We start from the raw sequence: 20,752 nt of genomic DNA on the forward strand, positions 1-20,752 counted from the left end.
AGAGAGAGAGAGAGAGAGAGAGAGAGAGAGAGAGAGAGAGAGAGAGAGAGAGAGAGAGAGAGAGAGAGAGAGAGAGAGAGAGAGAGAGAGAGAGAGAGAGAGAGAGAGAGAGAGAGAGAGAGAGAGAGAGAGAGAGAGAGAGAGAGAGAGAGAGAGAGAGAGAGAGAGAGAGAGAGAGAGAGAGAGAGAGAGAGAGAGAGAGAGAGAGAGAGAGAGAGAGAGAGAGAGAGAGAGAGAGAGAGAGAGAGAGAGAGAGAGAGAGAGAGAGAGAGAGAGAGAGAGAGAGAGAGAGACACTCAGAGAATGAAGAGTGCAATCACAGTGAGAGTATGACTGGATTATTACTGTTGTCTCTCGGCTATCTCTCGGCTATCTCTTACCTCTGGATTGATGGTGAATGTCTTGTGAGATTTGCCCACACACAGGAGGTCATAAATGATCTCCTTCATAGCAAAGTCTAGCCTTTCCTGTGAAATGAGCCACAACAGACCAATAATCACTAATCACAGATAAGATAAAAGCCACTACCTGCAGTTTAGCTGAATTATATGGGAATCACTACTCCAGCATGGCCTCATAAGACATACCTGAGCTATAAACTGGATGATCTTGACGAAGATGTTGAGTGGTGTGTCCCGGGGCACCACGCTACGGGAGCCTTTGGGGAAAAGTGCTGAAACGATGCTAAGCAGCCGGCTGCAGGAAAAAGGAGAAGATTAAAGGGTTAAACTGGGATGTTCACAGAGGAGACTGTAGACTAGATCAGTTCTGAGTGTAGATGGGATTCTAGTTCTACCAAAGGAGTGATGTGGACACTTGCTTTGTTCTATATGGTGATTTAGGTGCTGGTCTGGATGACTTTCATTTGACAGTGTCAGTTCATACAGAGATAGTGTGGAGTGGGCCCACAGTTAGCCTGTTCTGTCCGGGCTGGTACTGACCTCTGTGTGACGGTGTTGCTCTCACACTTGATCCTGATGATATAAACCCACAGCAGTCTGTAGAGTGACTCCAGTGCCACACGGGACATTTTAGGATCTTTGTTCTAAAGGGTCAGAGAGAGAACACTTTCTTCACCCACCTGTCATCATGTGGAGATGTCTTCTCACTGTGACAGACTGAAGTCTGGTGTGGGGCATGCCACAGAAGCAGGGATCTGACACACAAACCATTCAATTTGACCTACTGTACTGAATGAGGCAATTTATATGGCCCGTTTCATTTATAGAGATGTTTGAGATGTCCCAGTGATGGATAAATGACTCACAGCTGTGATTTGATAATGAGTCTGCTTCAGCGCTAACAGCCTGTCAGATTCATACATTAGTTACACACTAATTACATTTATGATTTATGAATAATCTCAAATAAACTACTGATGTATGAGATTGTTGAAATGATTTAAGCTGGTCAAAAACAAATCTGCTCCAGAGTGACCCTGTCTATATATAGATACACAGCACGTTATGCTAGGTGTAGTTTGTGATGCACGTTATGCTAGGTGTAGTTTGTGATGCACGTTATGCTAGGTGTAGTTTGTGATGCACGTTATGCTAGGTGTAGTTTGTGATGCACGTTATGCTAGGTGTAGTTTGTGATGCACGTTATGCTGGTAGTTTGTGATACGTTATGCTAGGTGTAGTTTGTGATGCACGTTATGCTAGGTGTAGTTTGTGATGCACGTTATGCTAGGTGTAGTTTGTGATGCATGTTATGCTAGGTGTAGTATGTGATGCACGTTATGCTAGGTGTAGTTTGTGATGCATGTTATGCTAGGTGTAGTTTGTGATGCACGTTATGCTAGGTGTAGTTTGGGATGTTCCAAACTCCGGGGAATGTTTGTACAGCTGAGCGTTCCCAAAAATCTGTGACTAAAGGTGCAATTACACAGTGCTGCCCATCAAATCCACGCACACAACATACACTCCAATATCAACACAGCTGACCGCCATACAAAGGATTATTTCAAGGGTACTGCATTGCCCTTTCCACCCATCAGTGGGCCATGGAGCTGCGAGGGTGCAGCACACAGCAGCATGTCAACACCACTGATAAGATAATTGGGTGTAACTTGGGACTATTAGAGCACACAAAATGCTGCAGTACTCTATGGGTCTCCAAAAAGACTCTACAATGATCAATTTGGTACGAGTCCTCAGATCAAGGAGTAAGGTAGGTGTCTGTGAATGTGTGTGCGTGATGCATGATGCAGTCCACTCTATTGACATCACCAGCACGATGCTCTAACCTCTACTAAATGTTTTACATTTTAGTCATTTAGCAGACGCTCTTATCCACAGCAACTTACAGTTAGTGAGTGCATACATTTTTTCATACTGGTCCCCCGTGGGAAACAAACCCACAACCCTGGCGTTGCAAGCGCCATGCTCTACCAACTGAGCTACACGGGACTACAAAGCCATAACCCCTGATAAAGACAAAGCAGCAAGGTGCAAGCCAACATTGCATCTCAAAGAAATGTGTGACTATTAGCCAAGTGTCCAACCACTACTTTCTCTGTAATATTATCTCAAAAAGTTTCACTTTAAGAGGACTACCAGCCTCCAGAGCCTCGTTACCCTTGGCTAAGTAGCTGCATCCTCTCTGTCCTCCAGGACGAGGTCAGATGACCTCTTGGATGGTGTCATGCCACCATACGGACACCAGACAAACTCACCTGCAGTGTCTCAATCTGCTTTCGGATGCTGTTGTTAGACGGCATCTGGAGCAAGTGAAAATGTGAGACAAAACGACAGGAGACACGGAGTGTGAGGATGTGGGGAGGTAGACATGCAGGTTAGAAAGAGAACAGAGCGACAAAATATAATAGAAACACAAAAATGACAAGTGCGACAAAAACATAAAAAACTCACTCCTAACTGACTTCCATCCACTTGAATCAGTCTCATATTAGACACAGAAGATGCAAAGTATGAAATGCAAAAGCAGTAACATTGATACGTCCCAAAAAAAACATTCATCAATAATGTTGTATAAAGACTAATATAGCCCAAATGAAATTCTTCACATTTCGACATGTACCTTAATAATCTAATATTTCATACTTTGTGAAAGTGAAAAGAGATGAAAGATGTGCAATAGAAATTGACAGGGAAGGCAGAAAACACACACAATGCAGGCCAGGGGTGAAGCAAGTAAGAAGTAAGTGGATAGATAGTGCGAGGAGAGGGACAGTGAAAGGAGACCAGGTAGGAAAAAAAGCTGTACGTTACGACTATAACACCCACAATCGACTAGGCTCAGAAATCTTATCAGGTCCTCCTATCCCATCATTAGTCTGATACAATGTACAAAATGTATCATTTTAACCCCATTTAGTTTGATCTCCTTAACAAGATAAGGCACTAAACTGAATGGATTTGAATCAGCATTTGAATTGATCATCTGAGAACAAGGACAGGGTTAAAATGGCCCAGTGGACAATAGGAGCTAAATCACGCATTCCCAAACAAATCTCCACCAGAATCATGGTTCCACCACAAAAACAAGGGAGATTACATTAGCACCAAATAGGCTTATCTAAATCACCACTTAGGGGGTCAATTAAAAACTATGGAATCTAATCTCTCACAGGGAATCAAAAGCAACTGAATCACCACCTGATTGTGATCATAGAGTCAGTTCAACAACAGTCATCAGAGAATCACCACCACAAGAGCAAAGGGAATTATAGCACATGTCCACCATGGAATCAGAGGGAATCAATCTCCACAAGGGAATCAATTCAGAGTTGAGGAGCGAGGAGACAGTCACACAACAGTGCATCTGGGCTGAATTAGCTTGAGGATGGTACAGGAGAGGAGCATGATTGACTGGCTTGATCGGTTTGTGATTGGTTTGCAGGGGGTTGTCGGACAGGGGAGGAGGAAGATATGATCATTAAGGCACACCCTTTAAACCAAAAACACCTCATGGAGCCAGTTGTGGTGTGCAGGGGATATCTAACATCGCACTATGACAACTAACAATGTACCTGGGCTAAAGAACATTATGCAAGAGCACTAAGGTTTCAGTCATAGTAACAGTAATAAATGATATAACTTGGTATGCAATAAACATGTGAAATTGGCATGGAAGTCTGCATTTTCCTTCATAGGCCAGTATACTAGGTGTTAGGTAACTGGTTGAGGTGATTGTGCTGTGTACCTTCAGGTGCGAGAGGCAGTTTGTGAGGAAGATGTGCCAGTTATTGAGGAAGAACTGCTTCTGACTGACACACAGCAGGCATGTCACCAGAGGATACAGAGCCTGAAAGAGAGAGAACACATGTCAACCACAGAAGAGAGGGGAAGTGAACGAGAGGGGAAAGAGAGAAGTGGGAAAGAAGGAGATGATGGTGTGAGGAGAGAGATTAAGAGTTAACAAGTTGACGTCATAAAAATAAAAGGAAACAAGACATAGGAGAGAGAAGTGGGAGGGAAGGTCCAGATGACCGCGTGAGAAAATAGATGAAAGCAACCGAATTGACTTTACCAAAGAGTGCTTCTTTCTGGAGCTAAGGTCAAAGGTTGTCTGGTAGAGCATCTCCACAAAGTTCTTGAGGCACGGCACATTGACTTCATTCTTCACCGCCTGCATGGAGGGAAGGAGCGAGGGAGGAAGGAAGGTGTCACCACTGAGCTCATTCAATACGTGCGACCGAAATGGTACCCTATTCCCTAAATAGTGCACTACTTTTCACCAGGGCCCATACAGTGAGGGAAAAAAGTATTTGATCCCCTGCTGATTTTGTACGTTTGCCCACTGACAAAGAAAGTATCAGTCTATAATTTTAATGGTAGGTTTATTTGAACAGTGAGAGACAGAATAACAACAACAAATACAGAAAAACGCATGTCAAAAATGTTAGAAATTGAATTGCATTTTAATGAGGGAAATAAGTATTTGACCCCCTCTCAATCAGAAAGATTTCTGGCTCCCAGGTGTCTTTTATACGAGCTGAGACGAGCTGAGATTAGGAGCACACTCTTAAAGGGAGTGCTCCTAATCTCAGCTTGTTACCTGTATAAAAGACACCTGTCCACAGAAGCAATCAATCAATCAGATTCCAAACTCTCACCATAGCCAAGACCAAAGAGCTCTCCAAGGATGTCAGGGACAAGATTGTAGACCTACACAAGGCTGGAATGGGCTAGAAGACCATCGCCAAGCAGCTTGGTGAGAAGGTGAGCAACAGTTGGTGCGATTATTCGCAAATGGAAGAAACACAAAATAACTGTCAATCTCCCTCGGCCAGGGGCTCCATGCAAGATCTCACCTCGTGGAGTTGCAATGATCATGAGAAGCGGTGAGAATCAGCCCAGAACTACACGGGAGGATCTTGTCAAGATCTCAAGGCAGCTGGGACCATAGTCGACCAAGAAAACAATTAGTAACACACTACCGCCGGAAGGACTGAAATCCTGCAGCGCCCGCAAGGTCCCCCCTGCTCAAGAAAGCACATATAAAAGGGCCATCTGAAGTTTGCCAATAAACATCTGAATGATTCAGAGGAGAACTGGGTGAAAGTGTTGTGGTCAGATGAGACCAAAATGGAGCTCTTTGGCATCAACTCAACTCGCCGTGTTTGGAGGAGGAGGAATGCTGCCTATGACCCCAAGAACACCATCCCCACCGTCAAACATGGAGGTGGAAACATTATGCTTTGGGGGTGTTTTTTCATAAGGGGACAGGACAACTTCACCGCATCAAAGGGACGATGGACAGGGCCATGTACCGTCAAATCTTGGGTGAGAACCTCCTTCCCTCAGCCAGGGCATTGAAAATGGGTCGTGGATGGGTATTCCAACATGACAATGACCCAAAACGCCAAGGCAACAAAGGGAGTGGCTCAAGAAGAAGCACATGAAGGTCCTGGAGTGGCCTAGCCAGTCTCCAGACATTAATCCCATAGGAAATCTGTGGAGGGAGCTGAAGGTTTGAGTTGCCAAACGTCAGCCCCTCAAACCTTAATGACTTGGAGAAGATCTGCAAAGAGGAGTGGGACAAAATCCCTCTTGAGATGTGTGCAAACCCTGGTGGCCAACTACAAGAAACGTCGACCTCTGTGATTGCCAACAAGGGTTTTGCCACCAAGTACTAAGTCATGTTTTGCAGAGGGGTCAAATACTTATTTCCCTCATTAAAATGCAAATCAATTTATAACATTTTGTACATGCGTTTTTACATGCGTTTTCCATCCTTGGAGAGCTCTTTGGTCTTGGCCATGGTGGAGAGTTTGGAATCTGATTGATTGATTGCTTCTGTGGACAGGTGTTTTTATACAGGTAACAAGCTGAGATTAGAGCACTCCCTTAAGAGTGTGCTCCTAATCTCAGCTCTACTCTGCATAAAAGACACCTGGGAGCCAGAAATCTTTCTGATTGAGAGGGGGTCAAATACTTATTTCCCTCATTAAAATGCAATTCAATTTCTAACATTTTTGACATGCGTTTTTCTGTATTTGTTGTTGTTATTCTGTCTCTCACTGTTCAAATAAACCTACCATTAAAATTATAGACTGATCATGTCTTTGTCAGTGGGCAAACGTACAAAATCAGCAGGGGATCAAATACTTTTTTCCCTCACTGTATATAGGGTGCCATTTCAGACGCATCAAATGACATTAGCCAACCGAATGTGCTTTTTATGGTAACTAACGCAGAGGAATCTCTTATACAGAAAGGCTCTATGCTACTATTAACTTGTCTAGCTATAACCAATGTGGGGTTTCCCATGTTTTGTGTTGTTGTCCGAGTGGTACTCACAGCAGCAACAGGGATGAGGATCTCAACAAACAGGCCAGCCAACGCATGCTTTATGTCTTTATCCTTCACCTCCAGGAAATACTGGGCACACTCCTGAGGAACACAGAGGCATACCGACATGGATGAGGACAAACAGAGTGACACATACATAAACAGAAACCAAATAGACAAAATGAAAAACAATAGACTGTGCAACAGATTCTCACATATGGGCAGAAACCAACAGACGTAAAGGGAGTGTGGTGGCACCAATAAACTACGGCAGATTACCCAACATGTTCCATTAGCACGCTGGGAAATCAGGGCTTGTTAAGAGGGGAGCATATTGAGCGAGCTTTTTACTGCCGTATTGAGCTTAACGAAAAGGCCTTGCTCCGTTCATTGCTCTTGGCACAGTGATCTGCTATCTGATCGTTACTCATCTGGCTTTATGAGGCTCTGCTACAGAGAGCTGCTGAGCACAAACAAAACGTCTGCGGTAAAACATAGTTCAGCAGAGAGCCATCAGATCCCCATATGCAGCCACACAGACACAATCAGATATACAGTACTGTACAGTCTGGGCATCCAATAGACTAGATACACGCCTGTTGCTTGGACACGTCAGGGTTGAATTCACTAAAACTGGAGTTTTGAAACAGGGAAGGACTACCTGAACTTGTCCAATAAGAAATGCTTATTTTCTTGTTTTGGTACAGTTTGCCAAGGTGTGCTCTAATGAATACGACCCAGGATAACAGACCTGCATGAACTGGAAGGAGGCCTCAAAGTCCTCCACGGGGTACATCTTGACCCTGAAGAACTTCATGCCCATGATGAGGCTGATGATGCTCTGGACCACGTAGGGGCTCTGCTCCTTCTGCCTCAGCTCCTTCAGCTCTGTGATGAACTTCTTACGCACCGCCTGGAACCTGGAGAGACACACACACAGATTTTGACTAAGTCTTCCATAAGGAGTAGGCTAGTTTAACATATAGTTTAGGAGTAATTGGAGTAAAAAGGAGTGACGTGTTGAGTTATTTGGACTGTTAAGATGACTTGAACTTGGAATAATCTAAGGAGAAAACGCTTACTTTGATTGTGTGAGCACTCCGATTACCTCAGCATACAGGTCTGCGATGATGTGCACATTGCCAGTGTTTGGGCCAGGGTACCTGTCAATCAGAACACATCCATTATCCACCCACACACAGAGAAATAGCTCTAATGATATGTTAACACAGGGGTATGAAGACACTGATCGTGAAACATCAACAGACCTGCTGACGAGCAGCTGAACAAACAAAACCATTAAAGGAAATATCATCCCAAACAATGTGTGATGAAGGTTATGGACGATCAAACAACCTTCTCTCTAAAAACACAAGCATGTAGCTGCATACTGTAGGGTTGAAGCAGCTCAGTGAAGGTTTACTCAAGTTGTCTAACAAGTGCGGGTTGTGTTTTCTTTAAGTGACATTAATGTGGACAGACCATAAAGTCACACATTGGTCATAAAAGACAGTCTATCCAAATACCCATAAAGTAATGAGTGACTCAGCTGCAGAGCCAAAAGCCCTCTGGAATGTTCTGTGTGCTAGACTAAAGTATAGTATGTGTATGTGTGCTTGTGTTGCGTTTGTTTACACTCACCCCTCTTTGTGTTTAAAGTGCTTGAATGCCAGGTTCAGAACTTCATGTACTAAAGCATCTGGCACGGGGTGAAGAGGAATCTGTGACGCAAACATAAAAACATCACATCAGTCATATTAGGCACATCGATACTTCCTTCATGCTGTCTCTCTCCCTTTAGTACCATTCATTATCCTCCCTGTTGGAGCCAAGGACAACCAAGCACTGTGCTCAGTCAAGGTTTGTTCTAAGAGAGTGTGGTTTGGATCTGGATAGTCTGGTGTCGTTCTAGATGCTGTAGGTTTGGATGACGCTCGGTATGATGACATTGCAGTGACAGTGCATGCTGCCTACCACACTGAGGGAGAGGACTCCTCTAACAGACCAGACACAGCACAGACAAACAAACAGGCAGAAGTAAGGTTAAACAGGACTCACCTGTTTTAAAACTTCTACTGAAACTAAACAGAATATGAAATCTATGGCTAAGTCCCTCCGCTCCAATAGGTAGTCTTTATCCCGATGCTGTTCATCCCTAGAGAGAGAGAGAGAGAGAGAGAGCGCAAGAGAGAGCGCAAGAGAGCGTTATGACAAATTGTTGATTGTTCAGGAGCGGGAGCGGGAGGGGAGGGGAGGACAGGAGAGAGGGATGAGCAGATTAGGAGGAGTATCTTACCCTTTGGACTTGGTGCTGGAGCGAGGTCTGTACTCATAAGACTCATCCTCAGTGCCACTCTGCCGCCGGTACCAGTCAAACAGTGTGCGCAGCAGGGAGGGCAAACAGTGTTCCGCTATAGAGCTCATAGAGCTTATTAACTGTGAAAAGAACACACACACACACACACATTACAATAGCTAGTTATTACAGTTTATCAGATGCAAAACATCCGCCAAGCAGCATGAGAATGTTCATAAAGGTCAAAAACATGAACAATACAAACACAAATCCTCACCAGAACAATCATCTTAAATCACCAATATTACACAAAGATACATACCGAGGTGCTATATTTTATGTGAAAGGCTCCACTATAAGGAGAGATGAGGAGAGAAGAGGATGCAGGGAAAGAGATACAGGGATTGGGAAGAACATCTAGAAAGAAAGAAGTGGAGGGGGGGATGAGGGGAGGGGACCGAATCACTGGATGACATACAATAGAGAACAGGATGTATTGATTGGGACTGTAAGTGCGGTGTTCGATGACATGTCGAGCACAGTGAGGTCCTATCCTATTTAGCGGCTAGTGCTCCAGCTGCCATAGCGCAGGGCTCTGCAGCGCTATAGTCAGTACGTGGGCCAACCAACAAACAGGCTCTGTTCTAAATACCTCATCAGCACTTTGATCATCAGAATTGCAACCTCATACAGTGAATCTATTCCCAACACCTTTGTAGACTAAAAATGGTAGGGGTATATTGCCATAATACTAGCAATTAATATGTTTCTTCTTCAACAACACATACCAGAGCAAACTAAAAGTAAATCTAAGTTCTATGCATGTCAAGTGGTGGTCCTCTGTAGCTCAATTGGTAGAGCATGGCGCTTGTAACGCCAGGGTAGTGGGTTCGATCCCCGGGACCACCCATACGTAAAAATGTATGCACACATGACTGTAAGTCGCTTTGGATAAAAGCGTCTGCTAAATGGCATATTAAGTGTATAGTTTTTACAGTCAGTCAATCTGCAGTGGGGTACAGTAAGTAGCCTTCTACACAATGAATGGCGTGTCTGAATTGTGTGTGTGTGTTGTGAAGGGCAGTGCAGTGTGCTGAGGGTGCTGGATGATGGATGCTGGGAGGGAGAGTTATGCAACTGCTCTCTGTGCCCTCCTGGCGCCAGGCTGACACTCCAGCACCCAACACTGATTTACTGCTAAGGATGACACAGCAATTCTGCTCCCTCTCTCTGTATGCTCGTTCTACCTCACTCAGTCACAATGGAGGCAGCTGGATCTATAGCGCACCATATCCTCATTGGCTTTGTGTTGTGCTGAACAAAGCACTCTGCAGCAGCTCCATTGTTCAGAGTTCTGCAGGCACCAGTCAGAGATCACATACAATGACGGATGGATGGGGCATTGAGTGGGGATTGATTGGGTGGAGCTGGGGAATTCAACTACTGTATGGATGGGAGGTGGGGGGTACAATTATGGGCTGGAGGTGAGGGAGAGAGTACATAACAACAATGCATGTGCACACACACTAGAACTCACCTGATCAAATTGTGCATCTTCCCCTCTCTGGAGGGATCGGGACAAGAGTTTCTCCTGAGGGAAAGAAAGACAGAAACAGGGCTGTCAGTCAATTAAGTACTCAACAGAAAAATATAGATTCCTACCATAATAGGAGCCCTATGTCACTCATATTAGCAGACCAGTGGATGTGGGGCCAGGTGAAACAGGAGAGGAGATAGTGGGCCTATATAGTGCGTAATAACTGACAGTGAAGGAGATCTGCTATCAGCCTGGGGCCATTTACCAGCCCCTGAGTAAACAGTCAGTCAGTAGTCTGTCTACCAGCTGACCACTGGACAAACACACCAACCAGGGAAAGGAAATTAAGGGGTGAGAGGCAGGGGAGGTGGCAGCAGAAGAGGGGAGCACTCAGGGAGATGAATAGAGAGATGAATGGAGAGCTGAATGGAGAGAGAGCGGTCCATAGGGGAGGGCAGGAGGGGTGGTGTTTAATGACACGTCCCTCTCTTCTCCAGACTGATGTAACACTTTTACTCCCCCTCCAAACATACACATCTCCCAGCAGCCCCTAGCTAGGGCAAGGGATTGTACCTCCCACGGAGTCTTGATATCTGAGTTAAAAAAACAGTATTCCTGGAAAATAACATGCCCCCTATTCTGGGAAATCACACTGGAATGCATGTGCCTCATTTTTCAGACACTAGACGTTCACACCTACACAGGCCTGTGCACACTTCCATGCTGACACACACAAAGCAAAATTCACACACAAACCCCTTTAAGTTTAAGGAGAAGTCTGTGTTCACAGACTGAACACAGGCAGTCACTAGAAACATTTGACTTTTAACCTTTTTGGCCTTTAAGCCAAGTAATGCTCTGTAGCAACCAGGACCTAAGAACTCAGGACACAGCCTGATTGAGGGCTAGTGAGCTAATAGCCTTCCTTCAGTCTTTAATTATAAATCAACCGCTAGGCTAGCCCCTACAACTAGGCACTTCATGTAGATCTGAGAGGTAATAGCATATGTTAATATTAGTCAGAATATTGCTTACACCTAATCAAACTTTTCAGTCAAGTGCCTAAGATTCAGGGTTTGATTTGGAATTTGGTCTTACTTGCGTCCCCCCCCTGCCTCTCGGATCACAGCAACTCACCAGTGGTTCGGCCATCACCACCTCAATCTTCTTCTCGGCCAGCACAGCAAACTCAGCGAACAGGCTCTTGATGACAAATTCCCCAGGCTTGAGCTCGGGGTCGATGATGATGGTCGACATGGCGGAGGCGTTGCGCTTCTCCCACGTCAGGGGGGCCACGGAGGGGGCGCGGCGTCTACTCAGGCTGTTGACCGGGGCTGAGGCTGCAGGGAGGGAGAGGACAGAGGTCAGACTAGGGCTGTCGCGACAAAACATTTAATAAATTGTCGACCGAGAGTAGTCTGTTCTTTCGACCAATATTTAAAACGTATATTTTTCCATATATAGACACACCCTATGTTTTGAATAAATTCAACTATATGTAGGCTAGTGAGCTTGTCTGATGCTTTAAGCACTGCGATTAAAAATGAAGACGCACAAATTACAAAGAGGTCAATATAGCCTAACCAGAAGAAGAAAAACATTTTGGTTCCCGATCCTCCTCCTCCCGCTGCTGCTGGCCTCCAGAGATTCTGCCGTTATGCTCCTGAGGTTGCCGGTAGGTAATAGGCTACACCAGCAGTCGGCAACCTTTTCCATTTGGAGTGCCAAGTTATCCTACCATTTCTGCTGATCTGAGTGCCAGTTATGATTTTCATATGCAAATTTTCATGGAACAGTTTAATTTCATTTATAATAAAATCTTCATATCTCAAAATCAATGTCATGTGGTTAATCAAAATTCTAAATGAAAATGATACAAATTTAAAAGTAATTATTGCAATTGCCAATATGTAAAAGTAGCCTACATAAAGTGAATAAATAAAAACATTGCAGCCTGCAGGTAGAAAATATCCTGATGAAAATAAATATCCTATTAATCACATTGTCTATGCATGGCCTGTCTGCAAGGAACTTGAAACATTGTATCAACTACTGTATTAACTTGGTCCAGCCTGAAGCTCCTCCTAGCAAACTTGCAACATTGTATAAAATAAGAAGTAATCCTGTAGGCCCATTTGATGACGTTTCCACCTGATCAGAGAATGCCATTTTCTCCCCCTAGAAAGGTTAGAAAGGTTGTTCAAATAGGCTACGTTGAGGAACTATTGTCATTCTCAATGGATGTAAAAACAGACTTTGTTTACTTGTCCTTTGAGGCAAATCATTTTTTTATTTGAGAAGCTCCACAGTGATGGTGAGTTAAGACAATCAGATTCCCAAATGGGCACACTTTTAGGCCTACATTTGCGTGCAGGCCAAGTAGACTAGTCCTACTTCTATATGCTTAATCAGGTGCGTATCCTTACTCAAGATTGACAGGAGCGCACCAAACAAACTCCAAACTCCTAAATGGAATAAAATAAACAAAGGTTGTGCACTCTGCAAACAACGTGTCTACTCCTACAATGACAACGGTAAGTCTGTAATAATAATAATAATAATAATAATAATAATAATATATGGAATGCATTAACAGAAATTACCGTAACCAAACAAACATTGTAGATGATAAATGATGGTAATGAAGGGTAAATGTACTACTGGTGATACTGGTGTACCATCCCCGCGGCCTTCGCAATGGATTAGTCTACTCAGACAGCCGTGAATCAGACAGGTGTCTCGTGGGCCATCATTTTTTAAATATATATTTGCCACAGCTTGACTAAAAAAATCTTGGTCGACCAACAGCCTATTGATCAAACAATCGACCAGTGGACTAAATGGGGTCAACCCTAGGTCAGATACACTTTTGCTATTCTAACGGTTATAACGGAGACCGTCTCAGCCCTAGTCAGAGACCAAGCAGGCCAGACAGTGATTCTGAACACCCTCACATGACAGGAGGTCAGGGGTCAGCTATAATCCAAGCAGATAGAGAATCAACCTCAGAGGAGCTATGCTAGTATGCCAGTTGGTGCTCAGTGAAAATAAATCTACACATATGCCTAGCCTATAGCCTAGCCATAGCTTGATATCACTAGAAAAGTTAGCAATCGCCAAACTAACTGCAAGCTATGAAAATTCAGAGTTGGGTAAAAGTGATGTAGCATAGGTCTCACTGGACCCACTGAACTATTTACTAAGAGCAACAATATAATCTCAGATTCACACAACCATTGTACACACACAGTTATGTAAAGATGAATATTAAGACCAGGTGATCACACCACAGCAAAAAGAGAGAAGTGAAAAACACAAAAACTCGACTGGATGCAGAAAGGTGAATCTGTGCACAGAAGCTCTCAATATTTACACAAGCTTCCTGTAACACATTCCTAGAGGGGTCAGCATAGGAACTCAACTCAAGAGAGAGGAGTGTGTGCATGTGGGAACTTGTGGGAGGGTTGGTACATGCACATGTTTAAATACTGAATATAGCCATCATGTGCGTGCGCATGCGTGTCTGTTCGTAAAGCCTTCATTTGATCTGTGTGCTGTTGGTTTCCCTAGAAACGGGTGAAAACAAACAACCACATTATTCAAACAGAATCCTCCTGTGTCCATCAATAAAACATGGAGCTACACTGAACATTCACTGACATACCAGCACAGCTTGTGCCAACACAGACAACCTTTAACACACAAACTGGTAACATACACACTGCCCAGGATGAGGGGAAAGACAGCTTCCCATTCTGAAGTTTATAAACACACCAACGGGCCTGTTTGCTGCTGGACTAGGACACAGTCTGCTCTGCCAGGAAAGAGGGGACTCTGGGACGGACAGACACTCGTCAGCTGACACCCGACCTTCCTCCTCCCAGGAAACATATCACTGTTTCTTCCTTGTTACCATGGGAACACTGTGTTCCCAAAACTTCAAACAATAGCAAGGACTAAAACGGCACACAGTAGAAATGTATGAGTTTTTCAGAAGAGGAGGAAAGATGTTCACATCCAGCAACTCACCCATTTAAACCCTACTGAACAAACAGGGAGACACTGACACACACACAGCTTAGGCTTAACTGATAGATGGTTGCGTAATAGGCCCTAACAAAAGTATTTGCGTTTCAGAGTTGGGTGGCATTTGCCTATACAGTAGTGTTGGGGAGCATTACAGACCTTTCTTTTTTAAATCAGCAGCCACACAAGTTAGACCCCTGTTAAGAGCTAGAGGTGGCACCCTTATTAGCAGACTAAACATAATTGGACATTTCTAATGGTTCAGCAAGCGCAACCAACACAGACACGCTGCTTTATGTAAAAGGCCTTAGAGTCGGGGACAGCACAGTGTTGGGGTAACTGGGGTACAATTTTGGGGCGCATCGGTTGAGCGTGGTTAAAATGTTGTTCTGCAGCAGAGAGAGCCTTTCAAACATTCCCTCTTTGTTTACCGTGTTCCACCGACACCCTCTTTCTCCCCTGATGTCACATAGCCAACTCCCTACAGCCAATGACTGGCCTGTGCCCTCAGCCTCCCTCACTCGCTCTTCCTCCTTCTCTTGCTCTCCCCCGCTCTCCCCTTCCCTCTAATTCACTCCCTCCCCTTCTCGCTCTCCCCTTTGGCCAGCTGGGCTGCTGACTGCCTGGCTCACAGAAATGAGAAACCCAACATTGTTTGTGCATTTCCACTCAACAACAGTGTGAAGAAAAAATGCAAGGCATCCTTTCCCTGGCCAAGTCTCTGCCTATCTTTCCCTCTCTCTCAATGGGGAGTCATTTGTGACGTGCAACATCTCTCTCCCTTCTAGGGATGGGCATGGTTATTAGAATATCCGAACGGACGTTAGTATTCGAATACTTGCAAGATAATTAATTTGAGGAAACATAGGCCTATTTTAACAATGAAAAGGCTTCGCATAAATTAAATACAATTATCTGACATTGCTACACACAAGGATATACCATGACATACCATTAATTTAATAAAACAAAGTTTTGAATGTAGTTTTTATGACGTGCGCCCCATAAAAACACATACTGTAGCCTACACAGGTTTCACGCACGTGGCTTGGTGTTGGCACTACAGTCAGAGGCTCTATGTGTAGCAAGGTGAAGTAGGAGATCTCTAATCAATGCAAAATGGATTTTAAATTACGGAATTAAGTTAGCTAAATGAAAAGTAGTTGTAGACAAGGACAGGGAGCGCAGAAAAATAGCCTCAACTAGTCTAGCTGGAAAGCTAACATCTGGCAATCTTAGCTAGCTTCTTTACATCGATTTGATGCCGTAAAGACAGGCCCTGCCAGGGGGATGATAAATAACCTACGGCATTTACACGTTTGTCTTACTAGCGCGAGTCAGTGGCTACTTTTTCCTCTCTCTCCCTCTTCTGACACACCACCAGCCCATCGCCTGTCCTGCTGCAGAGCGCACCGTATCTCCTGAGTCGCACAGGAAAAAGAAAGTTAAAAACGATCCCAGAAAAATGTATGATATTATTTGAATACTTACATTATTTCAAATGCCCATCCCTACTATCTTCCTTCCCCAACTAACCCCATTGCAAACACTCCAGAGCTTCCACTTGCTGCCTGGCCTGGCACTATACTGACTTACTACTGTACCCAATCCCTCAACACCCCATTCAAATCTGAATGCAAACATGACCTTGTGATGGCAAGTAAACAACTATGCCCTGCCCAGAGTGCTTTGTTATCTTGCCAAGAGGAGGACGTTCTAAAGAGGAACGGACTCTGTGGTATGTATCCGCAAGACTAATAAAAGTGATGCACCTGCACAGCCACTAACCGCTCACCTATTACCAAGATCATTCTCTTCCTTCTTGCAACACAGAAAAGCTATGCTTTCATTCATTTTGTCAAATTATCACGCAACAGAAATATATTTTCTGTCCCAATAGCTGATAAATTAATGGGCTAAAGATTATGTGGGTTCCTATGGAAAGCCTAGCCCTCCAGGGAGAGCCTAGTAGCTACTGTTCTCTGAGTGGAGATGAACCAGGCCACATGTACTCCATGCTCATCATGCCTAGCGTGCCAGAGGTCCAGAACTCCCAATGCAACAGAGAGAAGAGCCCATGTCTGCAATTAAAACAGAGCACCCAGTTGGATTACACAACTATTAGAGCCTGTGACTCCACCTCATCACTGTAAAAATAGAGCCCTCCCTAAGGCCCTCTCACTTCCGCTCTCAGGACAACCAGGAACAATGGAACATGTATGTGTTTAGCTGTATGAGAGAGCTAAATGTTGACAATTACAGTACACTGCACTTTTCCAACAATGTGTCTGAACATGTCGAGATTCCAATCTGTGCCTACTGCCCTCTTTCAGTTCCAAATAATACAATCCACAAATCAGATACAACACTGCAGTCAATCTGTCCAATTACTCTCATCACACATGCAATGTAATAGAACTAAAAAGCATTCACAGTGTTTAAAAGGGACATGAATACTCCTGGTGTAACAAGCGGCCTGATGGCAGGGTTTTCTGTACTGAGGCTGGATTATAAACCTGCCAGTACCTAGCAGGATGATCACAGAGCCATCTTGTTATAATGAGTGTTTTGGCTGAGGACAGACTGAGCAGGACAGAGTACACAGGGGGCTGGAACATCAAATACAGGGAAAAATAGAATGAAAGAAAAAGGGAGAGAGCGCGGGAGATAAAGGTTTGTGCAGGGTGGCATAGCGACAGTTGCTGAAACTAGGCCTTACTCCTCATTGTTCTTAGTGAGAGGCCCAATGAAGAGGAGTTGGCAGCCAACACAGAGAGGGGGGACAGAGGGCATTCATTAGAGAAACAGGGGCAAAGGAAGAAAACTGTTTACCCAACGGTCAGCTTGCTTTTCTACTGAAGAGTCAGCAGCTAGCTACAGTAGCAGATTGAATTACCGACCGTTAGAGGTGCAGACTGCCCTGTTTAGTCTGATTTAGAATTAGGGTGCTAGTAGCAGTGTGGCAATCGAAAATAAAGCACCACTAACTTTGCTTGGCTTGCTCCATATTAGCCGGTAACTTGCGTAACTTGGTGCAAAAAGAACATGTCTGGAACGATTGAGAAATGTGTCAATGCTAACAAAACATAATTATTCGATCAGAAATCGGTTACCAAAATGATAAATCCACTGGGCCACAGATCCTGAGGAAGTATTAGGATAAATATTATGAGACTAAGGCAGAATAGGTTGACTATTCATAGTCAAATGGGTCATCATCACTGTTCAAGAAAAGTGACCATCATTTTCACTATGTGTTTATTTCCCGATAATCAAAAGAACAGATGTACTGAGGCAAACACACACAGCTTCAGTAATGGCCCTTACTGTAACCTTCCAGTAGACTGGGATGAGGACGATGAGTAAGGTCAATAGGATGGAGTACAGGCCCTCTGAGGTGATTTGTGCTGTATACCAATAATACATGTGAGTCAATGAGAAGACAGATCAATGAGCCATCCCAGAGGATGAGAGAGAGAGACAGATACAGACAGAGCGAGAGCCAGAGTAGGGTTGGGCGGTATCCAGATTTCCATACCGTTTCTGTACCATACCGGGGTATACAGTATTACCGGAAGTGGACAGAGGTCTTAACGGGTCCAAAAGGTTGGACCCATTCCGAAATGGACATGGGGTTTTCCCACCCAGAAAGCAGCAGAAAAGGCATTTAAACTACTTTATTAACCGGAACTGATAAAGCGCGAGAGGAAGAGGTGCCATTCTAGCAGGCGGGGGAGGGGCCATACAGTGAGCGAGTGACATGGGGAGCATGGAGGGAGAGGAGAGACAGCAACCAAGCCGACTCGCGCTATAGTAGACTAATAGCTGCCATAGCTAGGTTATTTTTAAAATATGATTACGTAGTACCTGTCTTGACTGCATCAAACTGGAAGAAGCTGGTTATGCTACCTAACATTAGCTAGCTAGGCTAATTGAGGCTGCATGCGCGTTCACATTCTTACAAATAACAACTCCATTCTCCTGACTGTAGCCTATTGCCACTTATGATTGGCCAATAACAAGAAGCTACACATGCCACTCTAGTGAAAAGAGCAGCAGCATAAATGTTCAGATTCTCTCTCTCTCTACTACAGCAGTCGCGTTCGGATCTGTGCAGGCCCTTCAGACAAGTCGCTTAAGATTACACATTCCTGAGACCTGTGACAATCATATCAGATCCGAACCATGACATTATTTAGAATTATGGATCCGGACGCACTCGCATCGGGTCTCGGGTACAGGTGGATCCATAAAGACCTTTTTTTTAAGCACAAAACAATTCAGGCAACAGGGATCTTGAAATACCATGGTATATCGCCAAACCCTAAAAAAAAAAGAGACACCCCGAGAGAGAGAGAGAGAGACACAGAGAGAGAGAGAGACACAGAGAGAGAGAGAGACACAGAAAGAGAGAGAGAGACCGAGAGAGACACACCGAGAGAGAATGAGAGAGAGACCGAGAAACCGAGAGCGAGAGAGACACAGAGACACCGGGCGAGAGAGATCGAGACACAACGAGAGATCGAAACACACCGAGAGAGATACACCGAGAGAGAGAGACACACCGAGAGACACACACACCGAGAGACACACAGAGAGAGAGAGATACACACACCGAGAGAGAGAGAGAGACACAGAGAGAGAGACACAGAGAGAGATCGAGACACACACACACCGAGAGAAATACACCGAGAGAGAGAGACACACACACCGAGAGAGACACACACACCGAGAGAGACACACACACCGAGAGAGACACACGCACACACACCGAGAGACACACACCGAGAGAGAGAGATCGAGACACACACCGAGAGAGAGAGAGAGAGAGAGAGAGAGAGAGACACACAGAGAGAGAGAGAGAGACACACCGAGAGAGAGAAACACCAGAGAGAGAGATCGAGACACACACCGAGAGAGAGAGAGAGAGAGAGAGACACACAGAGAGAGAGAGAGACACACCGAGAGAGAGAAACACCGAGAGAGAGAGAGAGAGATCGAGACACACACACCGAGAGAGAGATCGAGACACAACGAGAGATCGAAACACACACCGAGAGAGATACACAGAGAGAGAGTGAGAGAGAGAGAGAGAGACACACACACAGAGAGACAAACACACACCGAGAGACACAGAGAGAGAGATACACACACAGAGAGAGAGAGAGAGAGAGATCGAGACACAGAGAGAGACACACAGAGAGAGACACACCGAGAGAGAGATCGAGACACACACCGAGAGAGAGAGAGAGATCGAGACACACACCGAGAGAGAGAGATCGAGAAACACACCGAGAGAGAGAGATCGAGACACACACCAAGAGAGAGAGAGAGATCGAGACACACACCGCGAGAGAGAGAGAGAGAGATCGAGACACACACCGCAAGAGAGATCGAGATCGAGACACACACAGAGAGAGAGAGATCGAGATCGAGACACACACCGAGAGAGAGAGAGATCGAGACACACACCGAGAGAGAGAGAGATCGAGACACACACCGAGAGAGAGAGAGAGAGAGAGAGAGATCGAGACACACACGAGAGAGAGAGAGAGAGAGAGAGAGAGAGAGAGAGAAGAGAGAGAGAGATCGAGACACACACAGAGAGAGAGAGAGATCGAGACACACACAGAGAGAGAGAGATCGAGACACACACAGAGAGAGAGAGAGATCGAGACACACACAGAGAGAGAGAGATCGAGACACACACCGAGAGAGAGAGATCGAGACACACAGAGAGATCGAGATCGAGACCACACCGAGAGAGATCGAGACGAGACACACACCAAGAGAGAAGAGAACAGAGAGAGAGAGAGAGATCGAGACACACAGAGAGAGAGAGAGAGAGAGAGATCGAGACACACACAGAGAGAGAGAGAGAGAGATCGAGACACACACAGAGAGAGAGAGAGATCGAGACACACAGAGAGAGAGAGAGATCGAGACACACACCGAGAGAGAGATCGAGACACACACCGAGAGAGAGATCGAGACACACACCGAGAGAGAGATCGAGACACACACCGAGAGAGAGAGATCGAGACACACACCGAGAGAGAGAGAGAGAGAGAGAGAGACACACACACCGAGAGAGAGAGATCGAGAGACACACACCGAGAGAGAGAGAGATCGAGA

General features: G+C 45.0%; 1 protein-coding gene across 6 annotated transcripts in view; it reads right to left on the reverse strand.

The window, feature by feature from the left end:
* The window catches only part of fryl (furry homolog, like), a 65,054-nt gene that overhangs the window by 37,412 nt on the left and 6,890 nt on the right, over positions 1–20,752 (reverse strand). For 3 of the 6 annotated variants that reach the window (XM_045205427.1, XM_045205425.1, XM_045205428.1), the window contains exons 2-15: positions 11,729–11,931; positions 10,592–10,645; positions 9,055–9,194; positions 8,817–8,913; positions 8,400–8,479; positions 7,841–7,921; positions 7,510–7,678; positions 6,768–6,860; positions 4,495–4,593; positions 4,168–4,269; positions 2,678–2,722; positions 942–1,045; positions 588–696; positions 381–467 (exon numbers count right to left, since the gene is read on the reverse strand). In XM_045205427.1, the coding sequence (XP_045061362.1) occupies positions 381–467; positions 588–696; positions 942–1,045; positions 2,678–2,722; positions 4,168–4,269; positions 4,495–4,593; positions 6,768–6,860; positions 7,510–7,678; positions 7,841–7,921; positions 8,400–8,479; positions 8,817–8,913; positions 9,055–9,194; positions 10,592–10,645; positions 11,729–11,931 (1,463 nt within the window). The remainder of the gene's footprint in view (positions 1–380; positions 468–587; positions 697–941; positions 1,046–2,677; positions 2,723–4,167; positions 4,270–4,494; positions 4,594–6,767; positions 6,861–7,509; positions 7,679–7,840; positions 7,922–8,399; positions 8,480–8,816; positions 8,914–9,054; positions 9,195–10,591; positions 10,646–11,728; positions 11,932–20,752) is intronic. The other 3 variants (XM_045205426.1, XM_045205429.1, XM_041839127.2) reach the window with 1 other exon arrangement.

The sequence above is a fragment of the Coregonus clupeaformis genome, chromosome 20 (assembly GCF_020615455.1).
Source record: "Coregonus clupeaformis isolate EN_2021a chromosome 20, ASM2061545v1, whole genome shotgun sequence".
Taxonomy (NCBI): Eukaryota; Metazoa; Chordata; class Actinopteri; order Salmoniformes; family Salmonidae; genus Coregonus; species Coregonus clupeaformis.